General features: G+C 46.8%; 1 protein-coding gene across 5 annotated transcripts in view; it reads left to right on the top strand.

Annotated features, from left to right (window-relative positions):
• Positions 1-24,305, top strand: part of LOC144818631 (poly [ADP-ribose] polymerase tankyrase-1) — a 682,266-nt gene that overhangs the window by 631,814 nt on the left and 26,147 nt on the right. For all 5 annotated transcript variants that reach the window (XM_078676238.1, XM_078676237.1, XM_078676236.1 and 2 more), the window contains one exon: positions 14,970-15,156. In XM_078676238.1, coding sequence (XP_078532364.1) covers positions 14,970-15,156 — 187 coding nt within the window. The remainder of the gene's footprint in view (positions 1-14,969; positions 15,157-24,305) is intronic.

Raw genomic sequence — 24,305 nt, 5'->3', positions numbered from 1 at the left:
ATTCACGGTATTCAAACTGGATAAATTGGTTTTTCACACCTGTCCTTCTTTCCTACCAAAAGTGGTATATAATTTTCAAATGGGTCAGTCCATCATGCTTCAACTTTTTTCTCTTCTCATACACCAGAGAGGAGGAACATCTGCACAGACTGACTCCAGGCTTGTAGTATCCTCTTGCGTCGATCACACTAAACATGACAGAGTAGATGATCACCTCTGTGGGCTTCACCAAAGCCAAGAAGACTTTAACCAAACACCATTTCATGTTGGGCAATCCTCTGTATCAATATTTTGTATACATTGACCACAAAACTCTCTCTTGAGGGTATTCAAGCCTACAGCACTAGGACCCTGGCTGCTTCCATGGTTCTAAGCTGAGGTGTTCTGCAGGAGAGCCGCATGGTCATCACTGCGTATTTTTGGTAAACATTACTGCCTCAAATACAAACACACAGTGACAAATACTCTGCCAGTGCTGTGTACATGGTTTCCTTGGTTAACTAGCACTACTCAGTCTTACCTCCCAGAGGTTATTGGTTTGGGGATCATTCATAAGGGGGAAACATCCTTAACCACGATGTCGGAACGACGACTTACCTGAACAACGAAGAGTTAACAACGAAGGTCGGAACCACGAGTTGCACGTCACGGCAGGCTCCGCTCATTCTACATCGCTGGTTCCATTCTGGTCCTGGGTTCCAGTGCTGGAATTGGCCTCTTACAGAGCATGCTGCTTTGCCCTCCGTGCTGGGCCCCCAATGATTAGCCCCTCGGTCTCCTCACTGTAGGACTGCGGAAACCAGCTCACTCTTATGTTGACCCGCAGCCAGAGCCAGCAGAGGACTTGTTTCCTTCCCCAGATGCTCACTGCGATTGGGCTTCGTTCGAGTGATTAGTCACTCATCTCCGCCCAAACAAAAATCAGCCTTTGTTGCCCGCGGTAGTTTTGGAAATTAATGTTGACATTTGCATCTTGTAATGCTAATAATCATAATAATATTAATAATCTTCTAATGTCAGCCTTAACGTTTCCTCTGCACCCTGGCTGACGTTTTAAAAAAAGTTTTGGGATGTAGTCTGGTTTTCTTCTGCTTGGATGAACGAATTTAGAAAAGCGTTTCTGGAATTCTTTGACATTCTAAGGTAAGACATTTTGTATTTAAAAAGGGCGTTTATACATGTGTATTTAATTTGATGTTTAAACACTTGTACTTCTTGCAACACGATGTACATATTTTATGGATAATGGTTTATGAAGTTAGTTTTTAATTTAAAAAAAAAATCTTACTTAAAATGATTTAAACAATGTTCAGCAATTATTTTATTATACAAAAAAAGCATGTTTAATTTATTTCAGCCTAACAAGTCAACTTTAATTGTTTGCGCTTGTGCTGAGGTGCTCAGATTAATGTCTTTGTGCTCGTAACTTATAAGACTAAAAAGAAAATCACAGCCTTTTATTTTTTCAAGATCGTATTGAGCACGAAGAAAGACACAGAATTAACTTGAGGAATTAATAGAAAACGGTCTCAGAAATTAGTAATTTGCAAGTAAAAGGATTTTCGTTGTTCAGGAAGTCGTTATAAAATTAGTAGTGGTTAAGAATAGGTCGTTGTTAAACTTTCGTTGTTTAGGAAGTTGTGGTTCAGGAAGTAGTTGTTTAGTCATACAACCTTCATAAGGTGAGGAATTTGCAGTAAGATTTATCCATCAACTGAAAATTATAAAGATGTAATATTCTTGCATGCTTCTCAACAACCACTGCCCTCCCCCTCTTTGGTAAGTAAGTTAATAAGAACGAGCCTACAGGCTAAATTACATAGAGGTACCTATCTGATTTCACCTTTCCCTAGCCTAAGTAACAGATTCGGTTGGACCTCAAAGCTATTAGTTTGGGTGAGTTGTATTCCTGAGCTACATATTTTAAATAGTACATATAATGTAAAGGTTAATGATGGCCGAGGTCATGCCTGCAGAAAATATTTTGTTCCACCGCTTTTTCCATCGGTCTCTGTCATGTTTGTGAGTACACCAGCTCTGTGTTATTACGGAGATAAGTGGCATTTGAGATGAGATCAAGAATTTGGGGTGCTGCCTTGCCGTTCATATAAAAAAATGTCAATAAAAATAAATAAAAAAAAAAAAAGAATTTGGGGTGCCGCTCGTAGTCGAGGTACGCTCTGGTGACTGTGCGAGTTTAAAGCCCACCTTCGCATTTTGCCTGGAACTGCTGCCGTCTGGTGTCCTTTGTTTGCTCTTGACCCGGACCTGCCGCTGGATTGAACTTGGGCTGCCTAGGGGGAGCGGGACTGCGAGGACCAGAGGTACTTGCGCTTCGTGACCACGCGCACCTGGTGCCTCTTCCCGCCCACCTCCTCCTCCCATTTAGTAACGCCTATACACGCGCACGCAGGACGCGCGCGGGCGGCGGGTGAAGCCCGGGCCAAGAGCGGGCCCGTTTAAGCCCGTTCAAGACCGTGTGAGACCGGGCCGGGCCACCCTCCTAACATTTGAGCTCATGAGTACTTTACGTGTGTGATATATCGGTTTTCTATTTCCTCTTCTTCTGTGGACGTTATGTGTACAATCCTAATATGTGTACTCGAGTGAGTAGGAGTAAAACGGCTGCGGGGGGGGGCAAAACTGACAGGAACATTAGACAACTTCATTACACCGGCCAACTCATTTATTGACCAAGGCATCATTCTCATGGAGCGAAGAGTGTCCCAAGATCTTGCTATGGCAAAAAGATCGTCAATGGGACATTTTGCAACAGCGAAAAGCCCCGACCATGCCATGGATGTGCGCCGCTCAGAGGTCCACGCCGTTGTTCATAGTATGCCAAAAGCGGTGGACCTGTCAGCGTCACATATATTGTCTGATTCTCAATTAAGTTTGGATCTAGAAAAAAAACAGATTTTGATGGTAATATTATCCCAAACGTTAAAAGCAGTAGCCAGTTGAGGGGTAGGAGGGGAGGGTGCTATTCCAAAGAAATCTAAGAAACAAAACATGGTGGTAATTGGAGACTCACAAAATAAGGCTGGGGAGGGACTCAATCACGACCCATGCACAGAGAATGAGCAATTACGTCCTGTAGTGACTAAGGTAGTCATGTGTACAGGACTCCCAGGGGTGTCATCTAGCATGGTAGGGGAAAGTGATACCGAAGATGAGGCTGACAGCTTATTCTTACTAAAAATGGGAGAGCTCTTTAAAAATCTCTCCCTTATCAAGATAAGATTATCCCACATTGAAATAGTTAGCCACCCTCTGTGCCCTGCCCAAACTTTCAAAAAATCAAGGGGCATCAAAGGTTGTGGTTAATAAATCCAGTAATTCCAAACCTGTTCCCCAAGTACCTAAAAATCCATCAGCCCCAGTTGCCAGTACAAAACCAAAGCCTATCATAGCCCTGGAGAAGAAAGTGGCTGACCAGTCTAAAGATCCTGCCGCGCACATTACACAGGGGGATACCTTATCGGAAGCTCCCTTTTTGCAACCCAAAGGGAATGGGAACAAGGAAGCTCTAGACAGGAGACGAGTGGTCAATTTGCCCCCTGAGGCAAGCCCCTACGTGGTAGTCATGACTGGGGTTCCGGAACTGGTAGATGCAGTGGAGGAACCTAGCTGGTCTTTAAAAAACAAGGTTCAACACTGGCTTAATCTAAACCGACCATTACCCCCCCATTGGTCAAGTAAGATTCTGACAGTGCGTAGGGTGCCGTGGGTGGGATACGAGAGGAAAACCACCCAGGGTGATTGTGTCTTGATTCATTTTGAGGATCCCCATACAGTCGAGCATATGTGCTCATGGAATGTGCAAGCTGGGTTTGAAGGTATAGAAACAAAACGTCTCTTTTTTTCTATCCCCCTAGGAGTCGCCCGGGTCGCAATTTTAACCTTGACCCTGATCTTGACTTGGATGGGAACTGGCGCAGAGTAGGGTTTCGCGGCTGGGGCGGATGGGGGCATGGGGGAGTAACCCAGTCAGGAACCTAGCTTTCAGGGATAACTGGTGTGGAATTCCGACCGCCAATAGGTTTAGCCCCCTGGAGATGGTCGATAGACGTTCATCTACAATCGAGTCATCGAATAGAGAGAGGGTTCGTTATGTTCAGTATAATAAAGGAGCTAGCTGAGCTGCTTATGACAGCCAAAACGTTAAAGTAGTGGAGAGGGACGAAGACAGAACTGTAGCCTTCACCCAATCTTGCACATTAGAAACCGGGATAGATAATACTGTTTTCATAGCGACTAATCACATGTGTGATGAGGTGGGAATTGTGTTGATCCCGCCAAATCATTCAGGTGAAGCAGTAAGTGGCATTGGAGATAGTACAGTGTCTCTGGCTCAGATAAAAGGCAAAACTAAGGTTGTCCCATCAGTAGTAGCTGAAGTTGCCCAACTGGTCGACTGCAGGGGAAGGATGGCTTTTCTATCCTGGAATATAGCGGGTCTGTCTAGTAAGGCAAAGGATCCTATTTTATTTTATTAAACTTTATTTATGCTTTTTATTATTACGATACATAGTGCAGGTAAAGGCATTTCACAGATCAACAAGGCATGTGAATAGAAAAAAAGAATGCAGTACATGGTCTTGGATCGGTAGGGCAGAAGCACAGCAGCTATCATATCATGGCCGAATCAACATTGGACATTGGCACTTCTGTAGCAGTAGCGAACATTACTCAATGAAGGTATCAATCAATCATTACTATCACAATTCGCAGTATAAAATGACATATCAGAAGTACAGTATAGCTCAAGCAATGATTCCTCTCCTATACATCCGCGCAGCTTCCATTATCGACCACACCAGCTATCATCCATTAGTATCCGCAGCACAGTATAGTCAAACCAATGCAACATTTTACGAGTTCAAGGGGGAGAGCTAGTCTCATCCCGTGTATTGACCTCATTGTCGCTCGATGCCGTAAATATGTCTGAAGGGGTCCCCAGATATCTTTAGGGCTGCATTTCATTGGTAGTGTATCAGCATGGACAGCATGCTGTTCCTGACAGTATGTGAAATCTACTATCCACTCCTTAAATTTCGGTGCTCGACCACGCCCCCATCTACAGGCCACTCTACGTTTGGCAAGCAATAGCGCTATATCAAGCAACCTCCGATGCTGTTTGGGAATCTGTTCGGTGTAACCTAGTAACATAATCAGTGGGGCTCTGTCATAATGGTGTTCCGTTATGGCTTGGAGAGCCGTATGCACTTCCGTCCAATAATTCCATACCCCCGGGCACTCCCACGCTAAGTGTATGAAACCAGCGCCTTCCGCTTTGCATCTCCGGCATCTATCGTCCTCTGCCAAGCGGTATCGGAGCTTCAGTACCGGTGTATAGTAGTCGTTGTAGGAACTTATAATGTATCACTTTGAGCCGGCAGCTCGCTGATATGTGAGCGGTCATGGCGCAGCAATAATACCATTGATCGTCCGTAATGTCCGTTCCAATATCCACCCCCCACTTCATGCGAGTCGGGCTATCCGTCTCTGGGATGTGTGTTTTTATGTCCCTATATATCCTTGACACCAAATGCCCATCTCCTCCCGAACGTAGCATTCTATCCAATGGAGCAGTTGGGACTGGTTCACTCGGATGATTCGGCAGTATTGTTTTCAAACCCTGGGTTAAGCGTATATAATAAAACACCTCAAGTGGGGTAGGCTGGGCGTCCCGGAACAATTGCTCCTTATTTCTAAGTATACCATCCTGAAACAGATCCCCCCCACCTCGTTATCCTGAGTTTCCTACACATTACTTGAAAGCCTGTTTCCTGCAGCAGTGGCATACGTGGATGGTACGTGAGAGGCATCTGCGGGGAGTATAGCAGGGTCACTTGTAATTTGTTCGCTACTCGCCGCCAGGCATCCACTGTGCAATCCACAGTTGTGGGTTTAGTGTCTATCGCCGCGGCCGGTCCATATATCGGGCCGGAGAGCGGAAGCGGATGTGCCACCCAATCCTCCGCCGCTATTTGCGGCATGTACGGCGTTGGGACCATCCAGTGGTATGCATAATGCTCCTGTGCGCTTATGTAGTATGTCTCGAAATCGGGGACGTCAAATCCACCTTTTTCGTTCGGGAGTATCACAGTAGCCCACTGAAGACGTGGCTGCTTACCCCCCAGAACAGCCGCAGTAACTCCGACCGTAGCGTTGCAAAGAAGAAAGCTCCTGGGTAGTAGGGTATGTTCAGGAATAGGTAGAGGAAACAAGGTAGTATTACCATTTTTATGAGGGAGGCCCTACCCGCCAGGGACAGCGGCAAGGAAATCCAGCGTGTCACTGTGTCTGTCAGTTTCGATATCGCAGTCCCATAATTTAATCTGAGCGTCTCATCTTTGTCTGTCGATACCTGTATTCCCAAGTATCTGAGGTCTGAGCTACACCATTGCAGTGGGTAGTCTAGTTGAAACTCTTTAACGGCTGCCGTTAGTGGAAAAAATTGTGATTTACTCCAATTTATCTGAATGCCTGACATTCTGCCAAACACCAAGAATTCCCTTAACAGGGGATTAAGATTTGTTTGGGGATCTTTGAGATATAATGTCAAGTCGTCTGCATATAGTGATATTCCCAATTGTCGCTGGAAACAATTAAAAGCACTCGCATTGTGTAGTTGCCAAATGCGGCAGGCCAATGGCTCAATCACCACGGCAAAGAGTAAGGGGAAAAGGGGGCATCCCAGCCGGGTGCCTCTCGTGATCGAAAGATGTGTGGACAACCGGCCGTTAATCAGAACCCTGGCAGTAGGTTGCGTATATAGCAATTGGACACATGAGATAAATAATTTGGGAAATCCCATTCTATGTAGAATGGCAAATAGATAAGGACATTCGACCGAATCCAATGCCTTCGTGGCATCCAGAAATACAGCAGCCACCGGTAGTTCCGGTGCTATAGTTTGGATCAGTGAAAACAGGGTGCGCAGATTATGGCTTGTGGAACGTCCTGGGACGAACCCCGCTTGGTCCGGGAGCACTAGTTTAGTCATGATCAAGGAGAGGCAGTTGGCCAATACCTTGGCCAGTATTTTAGCGTCTCAATTATGAGGGACAATGGGCGATAAGAGTCACAACTTTTCGGTTCTTTCCCAGCTTTCAGGAGGGAGGAAATAACCACCTCCCGCATCGACCCTGGCAACACCCCAATCTCTAAGGACTCCTCATACACTTCCTTAAGAACAGGCGCCATTATATCAATATACTGCTTGTAGAATTCAGCAGGCAACCCGTTACTGCCAGACGCCTTGCCATTTTGTAACGACCTAATCGCATCTCTAATCTCCTCTATCTCCAGGGGAGCTGCTAGGAATTGCCTGTGGAAGTCGCTGAGCCAGCATAGTGCTATGTCATCCAAGTATTTATCAGTACCTTCAGTTGTGTACCCTTTAGTCTTATACAGTATGCTGTAGTGATCCCGAAACGTATGTAAGATATCCTCTGTGTTTCGGCATTGTACACCTGCCACGGTAGCGATCTCTTGCACTGTATTACCAAATTTAGGATGTTTAATTAGTTCCGCCAGTGCACGTCCTGGACGTTCGCCCTCACAATACCTGCGTGCCACCCAATACTTCCCCCGAAACTTCATTTCTCTATGCGCCTCCTCTTCAAATTCAGACAGCTTTTGTCGGAAAACCTTATGCAGACCCATATCACCGTTACCCGCCATACGTTCTTCCAGCGCTTTTAACTCCTTCTCCAATTTGCATATAGTACCCCTAATATCTCGAAGTATCCCGTAGCTTTTAGATATACAGAATCCCCTTGTGGTAACCTTAAATGCCTCCCATATTGTCTCTACACTTTCTACTGATCCTTTATTGCTCGGGAAAAAATTAGTAATTTCCTCTCCCAGCTCAGCACTAAAGGCGGCATCTAACAGCGCTGTGGGTTGCAATCTCCATGTGGGCCTAACTCCGTCAAACCCCGGGGGTTTCAGTTGTACTAAGACCGGGCAGTGATCCGAGTAGGTCCTGGCTAAGTGCAGGGCCTTGCCCATATCGACCGTCAGACCTCTAGAGAGAAAGCAATAATCCAGCCGAGCCCATGTGTTGGTGTGAGAAGTGAAGTGTGTGCCTTCTCTCTTCCCGGGGTGAAGGAAACGCCAGCTGTCAATCAAGCCTCCCTCCTCTACAATACCACACACGACATCTTTGGACTTCGTATTATATTGCACACTGCCATCCGCTCTATCCAATGAAGGTGTCAATGCCAAATTGAAATCCCCACCCCAAAGTACATGAGTAGAGCCAATATCAACAATTCTACCCTACAAGATTGTAAAACATTCTGGCATATCCACATTGGGGGCATAGCAGTTCACTATTGTAATCGTATCTGAACCAAGCCTGCCCCAAAGTAGAGCATATCTTCCCCCAGCATCACTGAACTCTCCAAATTTCGCAAAGTGAGTGGTTTTCTTAAGCAAAATAACAGTGCCCCTGGAATAGGAAGAATGAGAACACCCTGAACGCTGCCCATCGGCTCGCAAAGGGGTGAGCCGAACGAGGTGCAAGGTGAGTTTCTTGCAGCAATGCTATGTTCACCTGATGGCGGTCTAAATAAGCTAGGACTTTCCTACACTTTCTGGCATCATTAAGCCCTCGGACATTCCAGGAGAGTACAGTCAGATAAGGTATTCTAGTAATGTCAGCCCTGTCCAAGCAATGTCAAAATTCTCATGCCAGTGAAGGCCATGCCCTGTGTCACATCCATACGATCCTCTGTATACTTGCATCCATGAGTCTGTGTCGTGCCTTGTTCTGCATGAAAAAACCACCCCATCCGCCCCGCCTCCCATTGCCTGACCTTCCCCAACCACGTCAGGTGTGTCCTCCCCAGCCTGTCCAACTCTAGCCATATAGGCGTGTACGTTTGATCTATGTGTTTCTGTTCACCCCTCCCACCCCCACCCACTGAAGCAGCCCCAACTTGCCAGAAAAATCATCCCGCCCCCCACCCTCCAGCCCTGCAACAACTTTCAACATTTCCCAAAAACCATCGTTCACATTTGGGGTACCCCCTCTAGGGGAAACACATCGAGAGCGCACAACCACTACCCCCGTCACCAGCCTTGTTTTCTGTACCACCCTCGGATCGGCTGTGGGAGGGATAGTGGCCCCTGGAATACGTTACCACTAGCTACTGCCCATTAAGTTCAGTTCCCATGGAGCAACACGTGCTCAGTGACAGTCGCTAAGCAGCCTCCAGCGAAACTTTAAGTAGACCAGGGAGCAATCCGGTAGTGCTCAGGGCAGTGTCATCTCATGTCGGTTCATGCCACTTCCTCGGTATCAGGCTGATCATCCCCGTTCGCAGATGCTCTACCCTGGGCGCCTCTATGAGCTTTTCTGACAGTTTTTAGGTAGTCCTCCGCTTTCTGGGGATTTGTAAAAAAATATTGCTTCGCCTGGTGTCACTCGCAGCTTCGCTGGGTATAGCAGCGCATAATCTATCTGCGCGGCGCGTAACTTTTTCTTGATGTCAAGGAACTTACGCCTCTGTTCCTGCACAAGCGGGGTAAAGTCTGGGTAAATGGAGAAGTTTATGCCGTTATATGTCAGTTGTTGTGAAGTACAGGCTGCTCGCAAGGCAACATCACGATCACGTTAATTCAGCAGCCGCGCAATTATGGGCCTTGGTGGAGTACCTGGTTTCGGGACCGGTCCCAATGTTCTATGCGCCCGTTCCACAATGAATTGGGCCAAAAAAGCGTCCTCCCCCACCGATGTCTTCAGTAGTTTCTCCACGTAGAGCTCCATTCTACCAGTGTCTGTGGATTCCGGAATGCCTGTGACGCGGATGTTGTTGCGCCGACTGCTGGCCTCTAAATCCTCATTTTTGACCGCAATTACACGGAGAATATTGTCCATCCGGGCTAGTTGGGTCGTGTGTGTGGCCGTGGTGTCTTCGGCGCCCGATATGTGCTGTTCAGCCGCTGTTAAGCGCTCCTCATGCTGATCCACCTTGTGCACTAGGGCATCCATTCTCGAAGATATCTTGTCTACCTTGTCCACTACCGTGGCAAACCCCTGGCGCATCTCCAGCAGGGCCCGTTGGATGTCTGATCCGCCTGGGGACATTTCGGCGTTCGCCGCTCCTGCGCCACTCATGGCCGGGTCCGTCTGCGGCACTTTCGACCCCTTTTTCGCAGCGTCAAATGTCAATTTAGATTGGCGGTTGTCTTGCCTGACCATGGTATCTCTGGCCGGCCGGCTCCAAAGTGCGCGGCCAATCTGTTCCCAACGTGGCATGTACGAAGTTTGCTGCGCTACGCTTGCGCCTGTGTCCCAGTGCGTTTACGCTGACACGGCCCCTAGGACAGCTTCAGTGGATATTATGACACCGATCCCGTCATATGGTGCGCAATGGCGAAAGCTAGTCCGCCACCCTTAGCGCCTGGGCCAGCCGCTTCGTATGTCTGCATCTCCGCCAAGAGTTAAGAGCGCTGCTCTGTACGCTATGCTACTGCCATTAGCCCTTGCTTGGGGCGTATGTATCAAGGAGTGTTATGTTGGCGCCTTTTCCAAGGTCACAGATGCCGTTGCTGGTCCGTACACAGCTTCCCGGCCCCGTAAATATACCGATACAGACCCCTTCACAGGCTCTCAACTGGCGTTGGTCGGATCGCAGTGCCCAGCATTCAGTAATAATCGCACAGAAGTCCAGTATGCTGCAGCAGACCAGTGGCTCGCTCGTCTCACCTACTAGGCTCCCGTTTCCATTCAGCCATCAAGGGTAATGGCGGGAAAGACGCCCCGCCGTAGACGGACTGCCGTACGCAAGTCCCGCAGAGTCGATCGTCGCTCAATTCCAGCCCTTCAGAGGAAGGTTCGATGTGTGGGCTTGTAGCGCTGCTTCCAGAAAGGGGTACGTGGCTGGTCCGCTCGATCAAGAGATAGGGATCCCAGAGGTGTTTAGGCCGCCGGAGGTGTCAGGCCTGCCGCCTCGGGACAATCCCCGGACTTTCCCAGCTGCCGGATCCGCCTCTCGCGGTGCCGAGTTTCGTGCGTCGCTCCCGAGGGAGGTTGTCGATGCCAATTACTTGAGGACCGCTGGTAGCATTCACCCTCAAAATCGGACCGAGTCTGGTTGAACACATAAGCTGCCTTTAGAGACAACTTTCAGCACCAGTATCTGCCAGTTGGTAAGGATAAATGCAGGATATTCGTTCCAGGGTGCAGGAGCCTAACCGTTAGGCGGCCATTCTGTTTGCGCGTCCTCTAGCGCCCCGACCAAGGCAAAGGATCCTATTTTCCTAGCATTTATAGAAAATTATGACGTGATTTGCCTTCAGGAGTGCTGGGAACAGTTTGACACACACATTAGTGGTTATCGCACCTACTTCACCGCAGCGCAGCAGACTAGCAGGGGTAGATGCTCAGGCGGACTATGCACATTTTTATCCAACACAGCTAATTTGACTGTTAAATGTCTATCTAGTAGGGGCAACTATCATTACCAAGCACTCTCAATCAAGACGGGTGGAAACCAGCATATCACCCTGATAAATCTATATAATAACATCTCTAGGGATGATCAAAAAAGGGTCCTGGATGAATTAAATAATGATTTAGGTAATGATAGTGGACCTGGGAAAGAGGGAGGGTGTGTCATAGTGACTGGAGACTTTAACTGCCATCTTTGCCCCTACAGTAATTTAGATATATGTGGTATGGCTAACCTTAAGGGAGATCCCTGCACTCACTTTGAGCATACTACATCTGGAAATTTGTTCAACAACTTATTATTTGAGCGGGACTTAGGCTTTGTGAATGAGCTATGTAACCCCCAAGTTAATTTTCAACCTACTTTTAATGGAAGGGGGTTAAAGTCTGTTATTGACTATACATTAGCCTCTACAAGCCACCATTGCAATGTCCTGTCATTTAAAACAGAGGACATTGCCCTCAGTGACCATTTCCCGATTAGTTCAATATTTATTATTGAGTTGAGTTGCAGACAAACATCTGATGTAGTTGAAAATATATATAGTCATGGGATCTCCTTGAATAGAACAAATGGTTACTCAATAAAATGGAGTAAGGTCGATCCTACGAATTTTTTGCAGTGTTTGTTAACGGATTTTCTTTCTGATTTTATGACCGGTCTTGTGGAAAATCCTAACCCAACCGAGGTTATCTCAGCTTTTACGAAAATAACCTCACATATTAGCAGCAAGTTAACAGGGACTACACGGGAAGGGGAAAGACTCCATGTTGATGGCTGGTTCAATTCCGAATGCAGAAGGCGCACGCACATCTAAAGCAAACCTTAAAGTGCCTAAAAATATTCTTGATATTAGGTTGGCCAGAGCTTGTTATAAATTAGCCTTGCAGAAAAGGAAGAAAGAGTTAAAGGACGATGCCTGGAGAGCACTGCTTAAGGCGTGCTCTTTAGGAGATAATAATGCCTTCTGGAGAGCGGTAAACGCTCCCTTTTTTGTTGAAAGGAATTGTGACCTGATAGAGATTGCCATTGATCAGTCTGTCTGGGTAAATCATTTTACCGAACTTTACAAGAAAGATGTTGCGGTTAGAGCAGAAAGCCTTGGCCCTGATCAGACTGCAACCATAGGATCTGCTTCTCAGGATGACTTGTTCCCCTTGGAGATTGCTTTACCCTGTCAGAGGTCGAATTGGCCATTAAAGAAAGCTCTAATAATAAAGCCTCAGGCCCTGACGGAATACCAATTGATATGTATAAGGATAATATCGCCCTATGGGCACCGCTCCTGACAAACGTGCTTAATAGTTGTAACACTAACGGTTTTCCACTTACATGGCAGGATGCAATAGTAGTGCCTATTTTTAAAAAGGGTGACCGCAACGACCCCAAATGTTACAGGCCTATTTCACTGCTTGACTCCCTAATGAAAATAGCAGGTAGAGTCATATTAAATAGATTGCAGGTATGGGCCAAGGAGGAATGTATTTTATCCAAATTTCAGTACGGGTTTAAGTCAGGATTGGGCACTATTGAACAAGGTTTAAACTTGGCAATTTTAATAGGGAAATATAAAGTGGCAAAAAAGGGCAATTTATTTGACATTTGTTAACCCCAGTTCAGCTTTCGACTGTTTGAGTCACAATGTTTTGTGGCACACTTTATTACACCTTGGCGTTGAACTAAATATTCTTAACTTTCTTAAAGAATTATATAGAGGGGCAGGGGCAAAGGTGCGGTACGGTAAGAAAGGTGATTGTACAGAAAAATTCCCTATAATGAAGGGCGTACGGCAGGGTTGTATCCTGGCCCCTTTTCTTTTTAATCTTTATATTAATAGTGTAGAAGACCATCTAATTAAACTAAATGTGGACTACCCAAGAATTGAAGGTGCCGCGGTGCCTATTCTACTATACGCAGATGATGCGGTGATCATGGCAAGAGCCCAAATAGGCCTCCAGAAGGCGTTAGCTAGTTTTTCACTTTACATGGGATCCAGGGGCCTAAAGATAAACATCGGGAAAACGTTTACCATGTGCTGCTCATCAAAAAACAAGGTTTCCTGCAACACTTTTTTTAGAACAATCAAAGATAGACAACTAGTACTTTTTCCTATTTGGGAATACTTTTTAACAATAGAGGCTCATGGACTACAGCCATTACTACCAGAAACTTAGCGTTCTCACGTGCTATTGGTGCACTAAGACAGTTCGCTAATAAACTTGGGGGTAGGCCTGTACGCATTTTGCTTGATATATACAAAGCTAAATGTGTATCTACTGCAATTTATGGGGCGGGCATTTGGGGAATTTCAGATTGTCTAGAAATACAGGTAAAGGAAAACACTTTTCTCCGATACTTGTTGGCTGTCCCTAAGTCTACCTCAAGCTACGCTTGCCATAAAGAACTTGCTCTGGTATTTATCTCTGATCTAATCAGGATCAGCCCTGTGCTGTTATGGCACAAGATTTGGACATCTACTGAAACTGATTTTAACAGGGTAATCATTGCAGACTGTATGAAACTTGAGGGGTCCAAAAACATTCAGTGGCTCTCGTACATCAAGGCCTTTTTTAAAAATATAGGGCATCCACAATTTTATAATACGCCCTTATTACTATCCTCAATATAAAAAAAAACACTGAAGGAACGATGCTCTGTTATTCTGGAGGATCAACGTTGGTCAATTGAAGGGAAGAAGGCCTCTGTCATTCATCATCATTTATTATTACAGGGTCCTGGCCTACAGTCTTACTTGTCCCCTGAGCTGTCTAGCTATGACAGAATGCTGTTAGCACGGCTGAGAATGGGTAGCTACTTTAGGATGGTTACTCATCCAGATATTAACGATTGGTCTAAAAACCTAAGCCATTGCCCATGCGATGACCTTTCCGTGCAATCAACTATACATTGCATTCTATTCTGTAAATTCTATGCTTGGGGCAGGAGAAGATACCTAATCCCCCTTTTAAAGTCTTGGGGTTTAAGACAGTGCAGACCGGCCCTATTTAAGATTCTTTTATTGCAGGATGAAGTGACTATTAATGCTGTATCCCAAGTTTCTGAAATTTGTAATTAGATGCAGAGCTTCTATGGGTTAAACGTACTTTCGAATTGTTAATATTGTCCGTCAATGAGTTCGCACAATAATTATGAAGATGAACTGTATCCAGTTACCCAATTGTGCTATAGAGTAACCATCTATGTGTATTTTTTACTTTGTCTTAGATGATATTTTATGAATTGTAATTTTTAAACTGTATGAATTTGTCTGTGCTTTTATGATTTTATATGAATCGAATAAAGCTATCTTTGAATTGAAATTGAATTGATCAAGAATTTTGTGTAGAAATTGTTTGATGGTTGCAGCAGAACCCTTGTCCTCTGTATTACATAAGCATGACAAGTTAATAATGATATTCTAAATGTAAAGATCATACTCCCTGTTAAATGTAAATATCCTAGCTGAGTACCCAATACCCTTTTTAATTTCTTCTGCAGGGTCTCCCTTCATCAATGCCATCATTCACAAAGGGTTTGATGAGAGGCATGCATACATTGGAGGGATGTTTGGAGCTGGGATTTATTTTGCAGAAAATTCTTCTAAGAGCAACCAATATGTGTATGGCATCGGAGGAGGAACTGGCTGTCCAACCCACAAAGATCGATCATGTTACATCTGTCACAGGTTTGTGTCGAAGTTAAATACCCATCTAATGGTCTTTTGCTGTCGCTGGTTTTTGTTATTGAATGAATTATTAGAAATGGTAATGTGATTGATAGGCATGGGCCCTAGCCAGCTCACCTTACAGTTCCCTCACCCATAATAGGTAAGTGACCCACTACTATACAGGTTCCGACACATTTCTACCTATAATCTAAAAGAATTAGATAAGGCAGGGCATGGGTGGGGTCGGAGGGGTATGGGGTTATTTTTGTTTTGTTTTTTACCTAAGTGATATGAAGTACCCTGTGGTGGCCATAGAGAACCTTGTCCAGTGGTACTTGGAGAGAGTATACAGATGCAAAATAGTATGTTGCTTAAACCTGTTGGTCGTGCCTTTGTTGATCATAGTAGCAAGGACAGTGTCTAGAGATAGCCCACTGAAGGTTTGTTCCTAACATGATCACAAAACCTTGCAAGTGTAGGGATTTTGAAAGACCAGGAGAAGAGACAAAGACCATTTTAGGCTTTTGACTTCAGTATCCCTCCAGGTTGGTACTTGAAATTTCCTAGGGTCTTTTTAGGATTGAAAAATTACTGATGGCTAGATGATGACCCTCTTCCTCTCCGAGCTTAATTGAATTTTTATTTGAGCTCCTCCTCCATTTTGCACCTATTGTTTAATATATGTTTCCACTGTGCTAGAAGTACTGCACATCCACTTTTAAGTACCACATAAGTGATCAACCAGGAGTCCAAATAATTCCCATAAAATGGGAAAACCATGCTAAACCTGATTCAAGAAAGGAGCATTTAAAGGCCTGACTATATTTTAAGCAACGAAATAGGCAAAGCCGTTTTAATCAATTCCACAGTGTCTAGCCAGAAATACCAAATTCTCTTCCATCTTTAACAAAGAAAAAAACTGGATAGTTTGAATATACATATTGTAACTGTGGAGATATGGAAAACAATAGTGGCTGAAACATGGGCAGAGAGAAGGCCCAGGTGGATTTTGGTTTGTAAGATCTTTGAAAGAGATTAGATGTGTTGATCTGTCCATTTACATAATGAAAAGAAAGAAACAAAGGATAAACCACAAGAAGCATTGAGTGTCCCAAGGGGGGATCGAGATTGCAAGGTAGTTGTATACTTCCATCTGATTCCCATAAACCATAATTGGTGGAAATTAACCCTCCTCAAGAGGCTCTGCCTCTGTGCCTCCACCAATACCCATCACAGCTCAGGCGCCGGACTAGCTGGAGTTTGCTGCATCAAGAGAGGATGAGCCATGTTACTCCTGGCAATGTTGGAGGTTTTCAAATGTGCGGCTGTCCTCTCTGGAGTGTAATAGGTCCTATGGGACTATATGGGGTTCCTCATGGGTGCTTTCCAGTGGATTTGCTCTGGCACCATTTAACCTTCCTCCAGCTCTGTGAGAAAGTGGCTCTATATATACTGGACGGGAAACATCCTTAACAACGAAGTCTAAATTACGACTTGCCTGAACAACGAAGTCCGAACAACGACAAATGTTAACAACGACTTTCCTAAACCACGACTTACCTGAACAACGAAGCTTAATAGATGCTTTTGTCTTCTGTGATCAAGATACATGGAGAAAGAAATGACCACTAGATGGCAGGCTTGCATTCTGCGTGAACTATAAGCTCCGGATAAGTAGTCAAGCACGCAAAATGAAGTGCTTTCTCAAGACTCACAGGATGGTGTCGGGCCTCGAACTTGGATTAAAAGTTCAAAAGAGGGCAGCTTTGGATTTAAGCTAATATACCCTCCCCACTTTTCCGTTTTCTATAAAATTACAAACTCGAAAAAGTTGTTTAAACATGAAGAAAAACCCGTAAAGATGTGTGGCTCTGTGTTTTTGAACTGCCAAGCGCAGCGATAACAATTGAAAAATGGATATTCTTTGAGGAAAAAAAAAAAAGTGGAGGGGCATTCAGCTTATTCACTCAGTAGTACATTGTTTCATAAATAATATGGATGAACAACAGCCCGCACACTTCTGGAAAGTGCAAAGTGCTCAGCTCCACTAAGTAATGCATACATTTAAAAAACGCCGACTACTTGCTGCGCAAGGCAAACGGACCAGGAGGCAATATGTTAACCACTACAAAGAGGAAATAGGAGAGGTGACCTAGTGACAAGCGATGCACTATCCCACACCGGCAATGTAGCATGACGTGTCACGATTACGTTGGAAAGCATTTTTTACACGCATTCCTTTACAACGAAAATTCGTGGTAAAGGAATGCGTGGGGAAAAAACGTGGTTAAGACGAGGTCGTGGTTAAGACCTCGTTGTTGGGGAAGTCGTGGTTGGGGAATTCGTTGTTAAAACATACAACCATACTGGACAATAAAGCAGTACAGTGTGTATAGAGTCCACAAACCCCACAGGTATAACAGAGGTTAAAGTCAGAACTGACCTTACTCTCCAAAGTGGTAGCTTGGTCGAGCAGTAAGGTAGTACCAGGGGACAGTGTAAAGCATTTGTTGTACACACTCAGTCAGCAAAAGGTTTCACACACTCAAGAACTGAACTCCAGGCCATTTGTTGTTATATCCTTAGATATAGTTATTTTATTTTTAGAACCAACAGTTATAAAAATATACTTTTCGAGATACGAGTACTCTCAGGTAATTACTTTGCAGAGGAGCAATAAGTTTGTGTACACAATAATTACAGGATTGCTAATAAGCCATACAGTTCTGAAACACACTTTAGCATTGAGCTCAATGGGTTTTTCATAGGTAAGTACAGTTGATTACTTTATGGATTACTATGGTAGTTCCAGGACTAGATTTTAGATTCAGTCCTGGGGTCTAAGCTGAAACCAGATTAGCAAAAACGTTTTGGTTACTGCGATGAATTTTCCTGAATAGAAAGCTGTTTTAAAAGTTCACACTTAGAAACTTTTCAAGATGATTCTGACAATGTTATCCAATGGGAGGAAATTTGGGTTACAGTTAAAGTACGATCGCGGTACTTTTGTAACCCAGCACTAGGCTCCTAGGGCCAGCGCTGGGGGGCTTAACTCAAAACAGGAAGGTAATTGCGTTTCAGTATTTCGTACGATTTTTAAAGAATATTTGCAGTTTTCAAAAGTAGACACTTAGAAGAAATTTCATAGAAAAGCAGACAATGGGTTCCTATGGAGAAAATACAGGTTACTAGTAAACCCGCTAGAGATTACTTTTGCGGTTCAGTACTGGGCTGAAAGGTACAGTACTGGCATCTCCCCTGATCACAGGTGAGTATTTTGGAATTCGGATTTTGGCTGATTTTATAGGAATATGTTCAGTTTTCAAAACTTCAGACTTGGAAAATTTTGGGGTCAATGTTATCCAATGGCAGGTAAGTGAATTACCGGTTTCCAGGTGGGTACTTGACTGGTGAAGTTAGGGTTCTGGGCGTAGACTCAGGGGTTCCCCAGGGTCAGGTGAGTACAGTTAGTTCAGTCCCAGCGGCACAGGGGCGGCCGGGTGCAGAGGTAGGTAGGCCCAATGTTATCCAATGAGGGAAAGGGGGCCTTCGGTTGGTGGCTGCTGGCTAGCAGGCCTCGCGGCTCCGGGAGCTGGGCTCCTGGTCACTTGCTCAGGGCAAGGGGGGGGGGGGGAGTAAGTTAGGACAGAGGGGTCACAGTCAGCGGCACTCGGGCAGCTGGTTGCTGGGTGCTTTTGAGCCGTCGGGTGCTCAATGTTATCCAATGAGGATCTTGACAAAGGCTGCAGGCTCTGGGACGGTGACTCTCCAGGGGCGACCAGCACTTCAAGAGGTAAGTTGGTATCTTGGAGCACAGGTAGGTACCCCAAAGGGAGGCACAGGTGGCCGCGGGGGCGCCCGGTTTAGGGGTCGGAAAAGCTTACCCTCGGCTGGTCGCGGTTGGGGTGTCCCCTGGTTCTGAGTCTGCAGGCGTCGGCTGGTTCGTCGAGGAAGGTCTTTGGGCACTGGACTTCGGGTCCCAGTCGCCGGGGGGACGTCCTTGTGGTCTTGGTTCGGGTTGGCCCGGCCCGGGCTCGGCTGGTGCAGAGTGGGCTGGTCCGGAGCTTCCTGGTGAACACCAGGTGGGGTGTTGCAGCAGAGCCTCTGCTGATGGGAGTCCCAATCTTCGAGAGGGTCAAGGCAGGCAGGTCCTCTGGGTGTCCCAAGGTTGCTGTCCGCGGAGGTCGCCGGGATTAGGCAGGAGCAGGTTCCAGGATCAACAGGCCAGTAGGGCTGGGGCCAAGTCAGATGTTGTCCTGTTGTTAGCAGCTGCGCGGCGGATCATCATCTTCTTCATGATCTTCTTTCTTCTTTAGATATCTGGATCTGAGGAAGGAAGGTTCAGGGAGCCCCAAATACTAAATTTAGGGGCGTTACAGGTAGGGCAAGGGCAGGGAACAATGGGTCCCTGTCCTAGGGTGAGTACACCCCCTAGCCTGCTCCTCTCCTGTGGGAGGGGGGCAGGAGCCTAGCTGGGATTGGGCAGGACTCCCCATCTACAAGATGGCCAGCGCCCCGGGTCGTGCTTCACCTCGCCTCCTCCATCTGAGGGGTGGAGTTGGCACAGGTTGGCACACCCCCTTCATGACATAGTTTTTCCCGCCAGTCTTCCTGCCAGATTGGGGGTAGGACTGCTGGGGGGGCTGGTTGCTGGGTACAGCAAATGGTCTGGAGAAGCTCTCAGAGGTGGTATGCCTTTGAAGCTTCCCCCTGTCCATACTGAGGCAGGAGACCTAGCACCTCGCCCAGGATGTGCTTTGTTGCAGACCCAGGTGAGCGGGGGGGCTCTCCACCCAGGGGTCCCGCAACATGTCTGCTGTGTGGCAGCCTCTGCAGCCACTCAGCCCAGACGTGGATTGTAGGTTCGGGTTTTGGAGGGCATCTCTGAGATGCCCTCTCGTGCATGTTACATTAAATCCCATACTGGCATCAGTGTGGGTTTAATGTGCTGAGAAGTTTGATACCAAACTTGTCAGTCTTCAGTGTAGCCATTATGGTGCTGTGGAGATCGTAATGACAACCTCCCAGCACCATATACTCTTAAATGGCATCACTGCACTTACACTGCCCAGGAATGGCCCCTACAGGGCTCATGCACCCGTGCCCTCACCTCTGGCATAGGGCACCCAGCTAGAGGGGTGACTGAGGTATGCCAGGGCAGTGGGTTCTGTGGGCATGGCACACAGGGATGTGTGCCATGTCGACTCTTGTTTTAGTTCTGTACTTAGGCACTCAGCCTGCAAAGGCAGTGTGTGGGTACTAGGGTACAGGGCCCCTGAGGGTGGCACAATCAGTGCTGCAGCCCTCAGGGGTCTTCTCTGATCACCATGCCCTGGGTACCTAGGGTACCATTTACTAGGGGCTGACAGAGGGCCAGAGATGCCAATTGGGTATTTTGTTTCAGCATAGTTTTTAGGGAAGGAACACAGACCTTGGGTACCTGATTGGCAGGGACCCAGGGCACACTCAGTCAAAGCACATCAGCAGTTAAAAAAAAAAGTGGGGGCATACCAAGGCAAGAAAGATGGCACTTTCTCACAAGCTCCATATGATTAGGTTGTCCCCTTGTCCTCCCCAGATAGTCGCCAGCCTATCAGTCACATTAACACCTTTCATAACTGCCCTTTTCAATCTTTCTTTAGAGTCAGCAAAATTGCTGCTAAACTGGAAAGCGTCTCAGGTCTTCCGTATTCCAAAGAAAACTAACGGGGACCCGAAGAACCTTACCAACTTCCAGCCCATCCCACCCCTTCCCCCGCTAGGTAAGATCTTGGAAGGTCTGGTAAACACACAGCTTTCTGCCTATCTGGAGGAACACGGAATACTGCTCCCCTCTCAATCCTATTTTAGAGCCTTCCATAGCGCCAAGACTGTGCAGGTGGCTGTGACTGATTCAGTTACACTTTCTCTGGATGCTGGCAATCCAGTAATGCTGGTATTGCTCGATTTTGTTAGCCGCCCTCGATACCATTTTTCACACCATATTAGTTTGTAGGCTTTACAAGTCCGGCATCCATGATAAAGCCTTAAATTGGCTGCTTGACTTTTTAGAAAACCAGACTGTCCTGAGCTAAAAAAAAAAAAAAGAAACATGTACCATGACACATTAAAACATATTTTTGGGGTAGATAAAATCTGTAAGTATAAAAAAAGCATGTCTAAGCTTTTTTTTTTTTAGACCCGTGGCCAATAAGAGTTACCTTAAAAATATACAGCGAAAGATGTTGAATCTGGAACAAATAATAAGAAAGTGCACGGTGTCACAGATCGAGACTTTATCACAGGTGCAGGGCGGTAGGTCTACGGTTTTATACCAAGTACCCTTATCAAAGAGCAACTGATGGAGTATGCTCAACCTGAAATAGGTCAATAGGTTCCAATGAAAATTGCACATCTCAAGGAGATTTTGTCAATCTATACTGACGCACCGTCGTATTGGCGGAGGCCGAGGCACCCCTCTCAGCTGCCAGCCTGAGACAAAAGGGCCTGCTTCAGCCAAGTAACGTCTTTTACAATGTAGAAATAGCTCTAGCCTCCCAAGAGCTTTAACGTTTTCCCTCAGATAGCACAGCCAAGGCTCAGGAGATATGTTGTCCATTGTCGGACAGTCCCAGATGATTAGCCTATTGAAGGTTAACTCCTCCTTTACCCAGACTGTGCACCACAATAAGGTGTGATATATGCCATGCCAAGCTCTTCAAGAACAATCTCTGAGGGTGTACATTGTCCTACTCCTAAAAGGCCCCACAGAATTTTTTTTCCTTCACCCAAATTGGGGCAATTATAGTGTAGCCCCATAACGCATAGCCAAAAGTGGCTATGGGTATAAACTTTGCCTTCTAGATTTCCAACAGAATTTTAATTGGCTTGTTTCCCAGGCAGGACCAAAAGCCATATAGACTAGCAATAGCCCTCTTAAGACACCCCGTAATTTTTTTATCAGAGGATGCCAATTAAGACCTGAATCTATTAAAAGTCCTAGGTATAAAAAGTTGTACAACATGCTTAAAACCTGTCACTGCTCCCCAAAACTTGACCTTTTGATGTTCTTAGGGCCCAGAACCATATCATGGAATTTTTTTAAGTTGATTAACAGGTCTACACTATCCATAAAATCGATAAATAAAGCTAAAAGCTGTTGAAGGATTCCAGTTGTGCGTGCGATAAAAACCGCATCATTAGCATATAAGAGTAGGGAGCAATCTCTCACTCACTCTTGGGATATCTAGACCTTGTTTGGAGAGCACCCCCTCTAAGCGATTGATATACATTATAAAAAGATAGGGTGTCAGAATAAAGCCTTGACGGACTCCCCGCTTTAAAATGAAGTGCTTGGTGCAGTCCCCATTGCTTCCAAATCTGACCGATCCAGTTAAACCATTGTGCAGATCCTTCAAAAAGGTGACAATCGATAACTCACCCCCATTGCTCCTCAGCTCCGCCCAGAGCATTTCTCTTTTAACCTGGTCAAAGGCTGAGCTGAGGTCCATGAAGGCAAGGTGTATCCGGCCTTTTTTAGCCCTGGTGTATTTGGTTATTAAAAGATGTAAATTAAGGTTCTGTTCCACTGTGTCCCTGCCAGCTCTAAACCCGGGGATAGGTCTATAGCATGGGTACTCAAAAACTTTCCCTTGGGGGCCAAATTTACAGTGTGGTTTGTGGCCGAGGGCCGCACCGGTGGGGGCGGGGTCAGAGGAGGAGGGGCGGGGCTAAAGCAACAAAAAATTGTGACCATGAGATTGAACACAGGTCCCTGCAGCAGACGCTTTCGTTCACTGAGCCACCAGACCCAGCATACGCACATCTGCCTCTCTCTCTCCCACCCTACCTCCCTCTCCCTCGCTCTGTCTCCCTCTCCCTCGCTCTGTCTCCCTCTCCCTCGCTCTGTCTCCCTCTCCCTCGCTCTGTCTCCCTCTCCCTCGCTCTGTCTCCCTCTCCCTCGCTCTGTCTCCCTCTCCCTCGCTCTGTCTCCCTCTCCCTCGCTCTGTCTCCCTCTCCCTCGCTCTGTCTCCCTCTCCCTCGCTCTGTCTCCCTCTCCCTCGCTCTGTCTCCCTCTCCCTCGCTCTGTCTCCCTCTCCCTCGCTCTGTCTCCCTCTCCCTCGCTCTGTCTCCCTCTCCCTCGCTCTGTCTCCCTCTCCCTCGCTCTGTCTCCCTCTCCCTCGCTCTGTCTCCCTCTCCCTCGCTCTGTCTCCCTCTCCCTCGCTCTGTCTCCCTCTCCCTCGCTCTGCCTCCCTCTCCCTCGCTCTGCCTCCCTCTCCCTCGCTCTGCCTCCCTCTCCCTCGCTCTGCCTCCCTCTCCCTCGCTCTGCCTCCCTCTCCCTCGCTCTGCCTCCCTCTCCCTCGCTCTGCCTCCCTCTCCCTCGCTCTGCCTCCCTCTCCCTCGCTCTGCCTCCCTCTCCCTCGCTCTGCCTCCCTCTCCCTCGCTCTGCCTCCCTCTCCCTCGCTCTGCCTCCCTCTCCCTCGCTCTGCCTCCCTCTCCCTCGCTCTGCCTCCCTCTCCCTCGCTCTGCCTCCCTCTCCCTCGCTCTGCCTCCCTCTCCCTCGCTCTGCCTCCCTCTCACTGTCTCCCTCCCTCGCTCTCTGTCTTCAGAGACAAAAAAGTACCTTTCTAACTTCCTCCAAATGAAACCTCAGTTTATCTCGTCCGACTAAGAACGGGATAGGTGGTTCAGTATCCTAATCATCTGAAAGAAACACATTAGTGTTAGATTCCTTACCTTAGAATATCCCCAGGTGTCAGACTGGATCTGGAAAGTTTTCGTCAGCAGTACCCCTGCGCGTCGCTAGGCGTCGTCTGCGGCTCCGTGTCCGTTGTCTGCGTTGTGATCGCTGGGATGACGTCGTCGGAGTACTTAGACGCCGCCCTCGTGCGCTGACGTCAGTTCTTTTTTTTTTTTTGCGCCAGCAAGTGCAGATCCGGGAAGAGCAGTACTCTTAGTAATTTTTTGACTAACTTTTTGGATCACTTTTGATCTCTTCTCGAGTCAACCTTCGACTAGCGGTGCTGGTAGGGATGCCTGGTTTTAATCCTTGCGAGGACTGTCACTGCTTGATGTTGGTGACCGACCCCCACCGTCGGTGCCTTTATTGTCTCTGGGCCGACCACGATGACAAGTTGTGCCCCGACTGCAGGGCCTTGACCTCGAAGGCTAGACTGGAGCGGTCCCGT

Source organism: Lissotriton helveticus, chromosome 2_1, assembly GCF_964261635.1.
Source record: "Lissotriton helveticus chromosome 2_1, aLisHel1.1, whole genome shotgun sequence".
NCBI classification, from domain to species: domain Eukaryota; kingdom Metazoa; phylum Chordata; class Amphibia; order Caudata; family Salamandridae; genus Lissotriton; species Lissotriton helveticus.
This window is presented reverse-complemented; position numbering and strand designations above follow the sequence as displayed.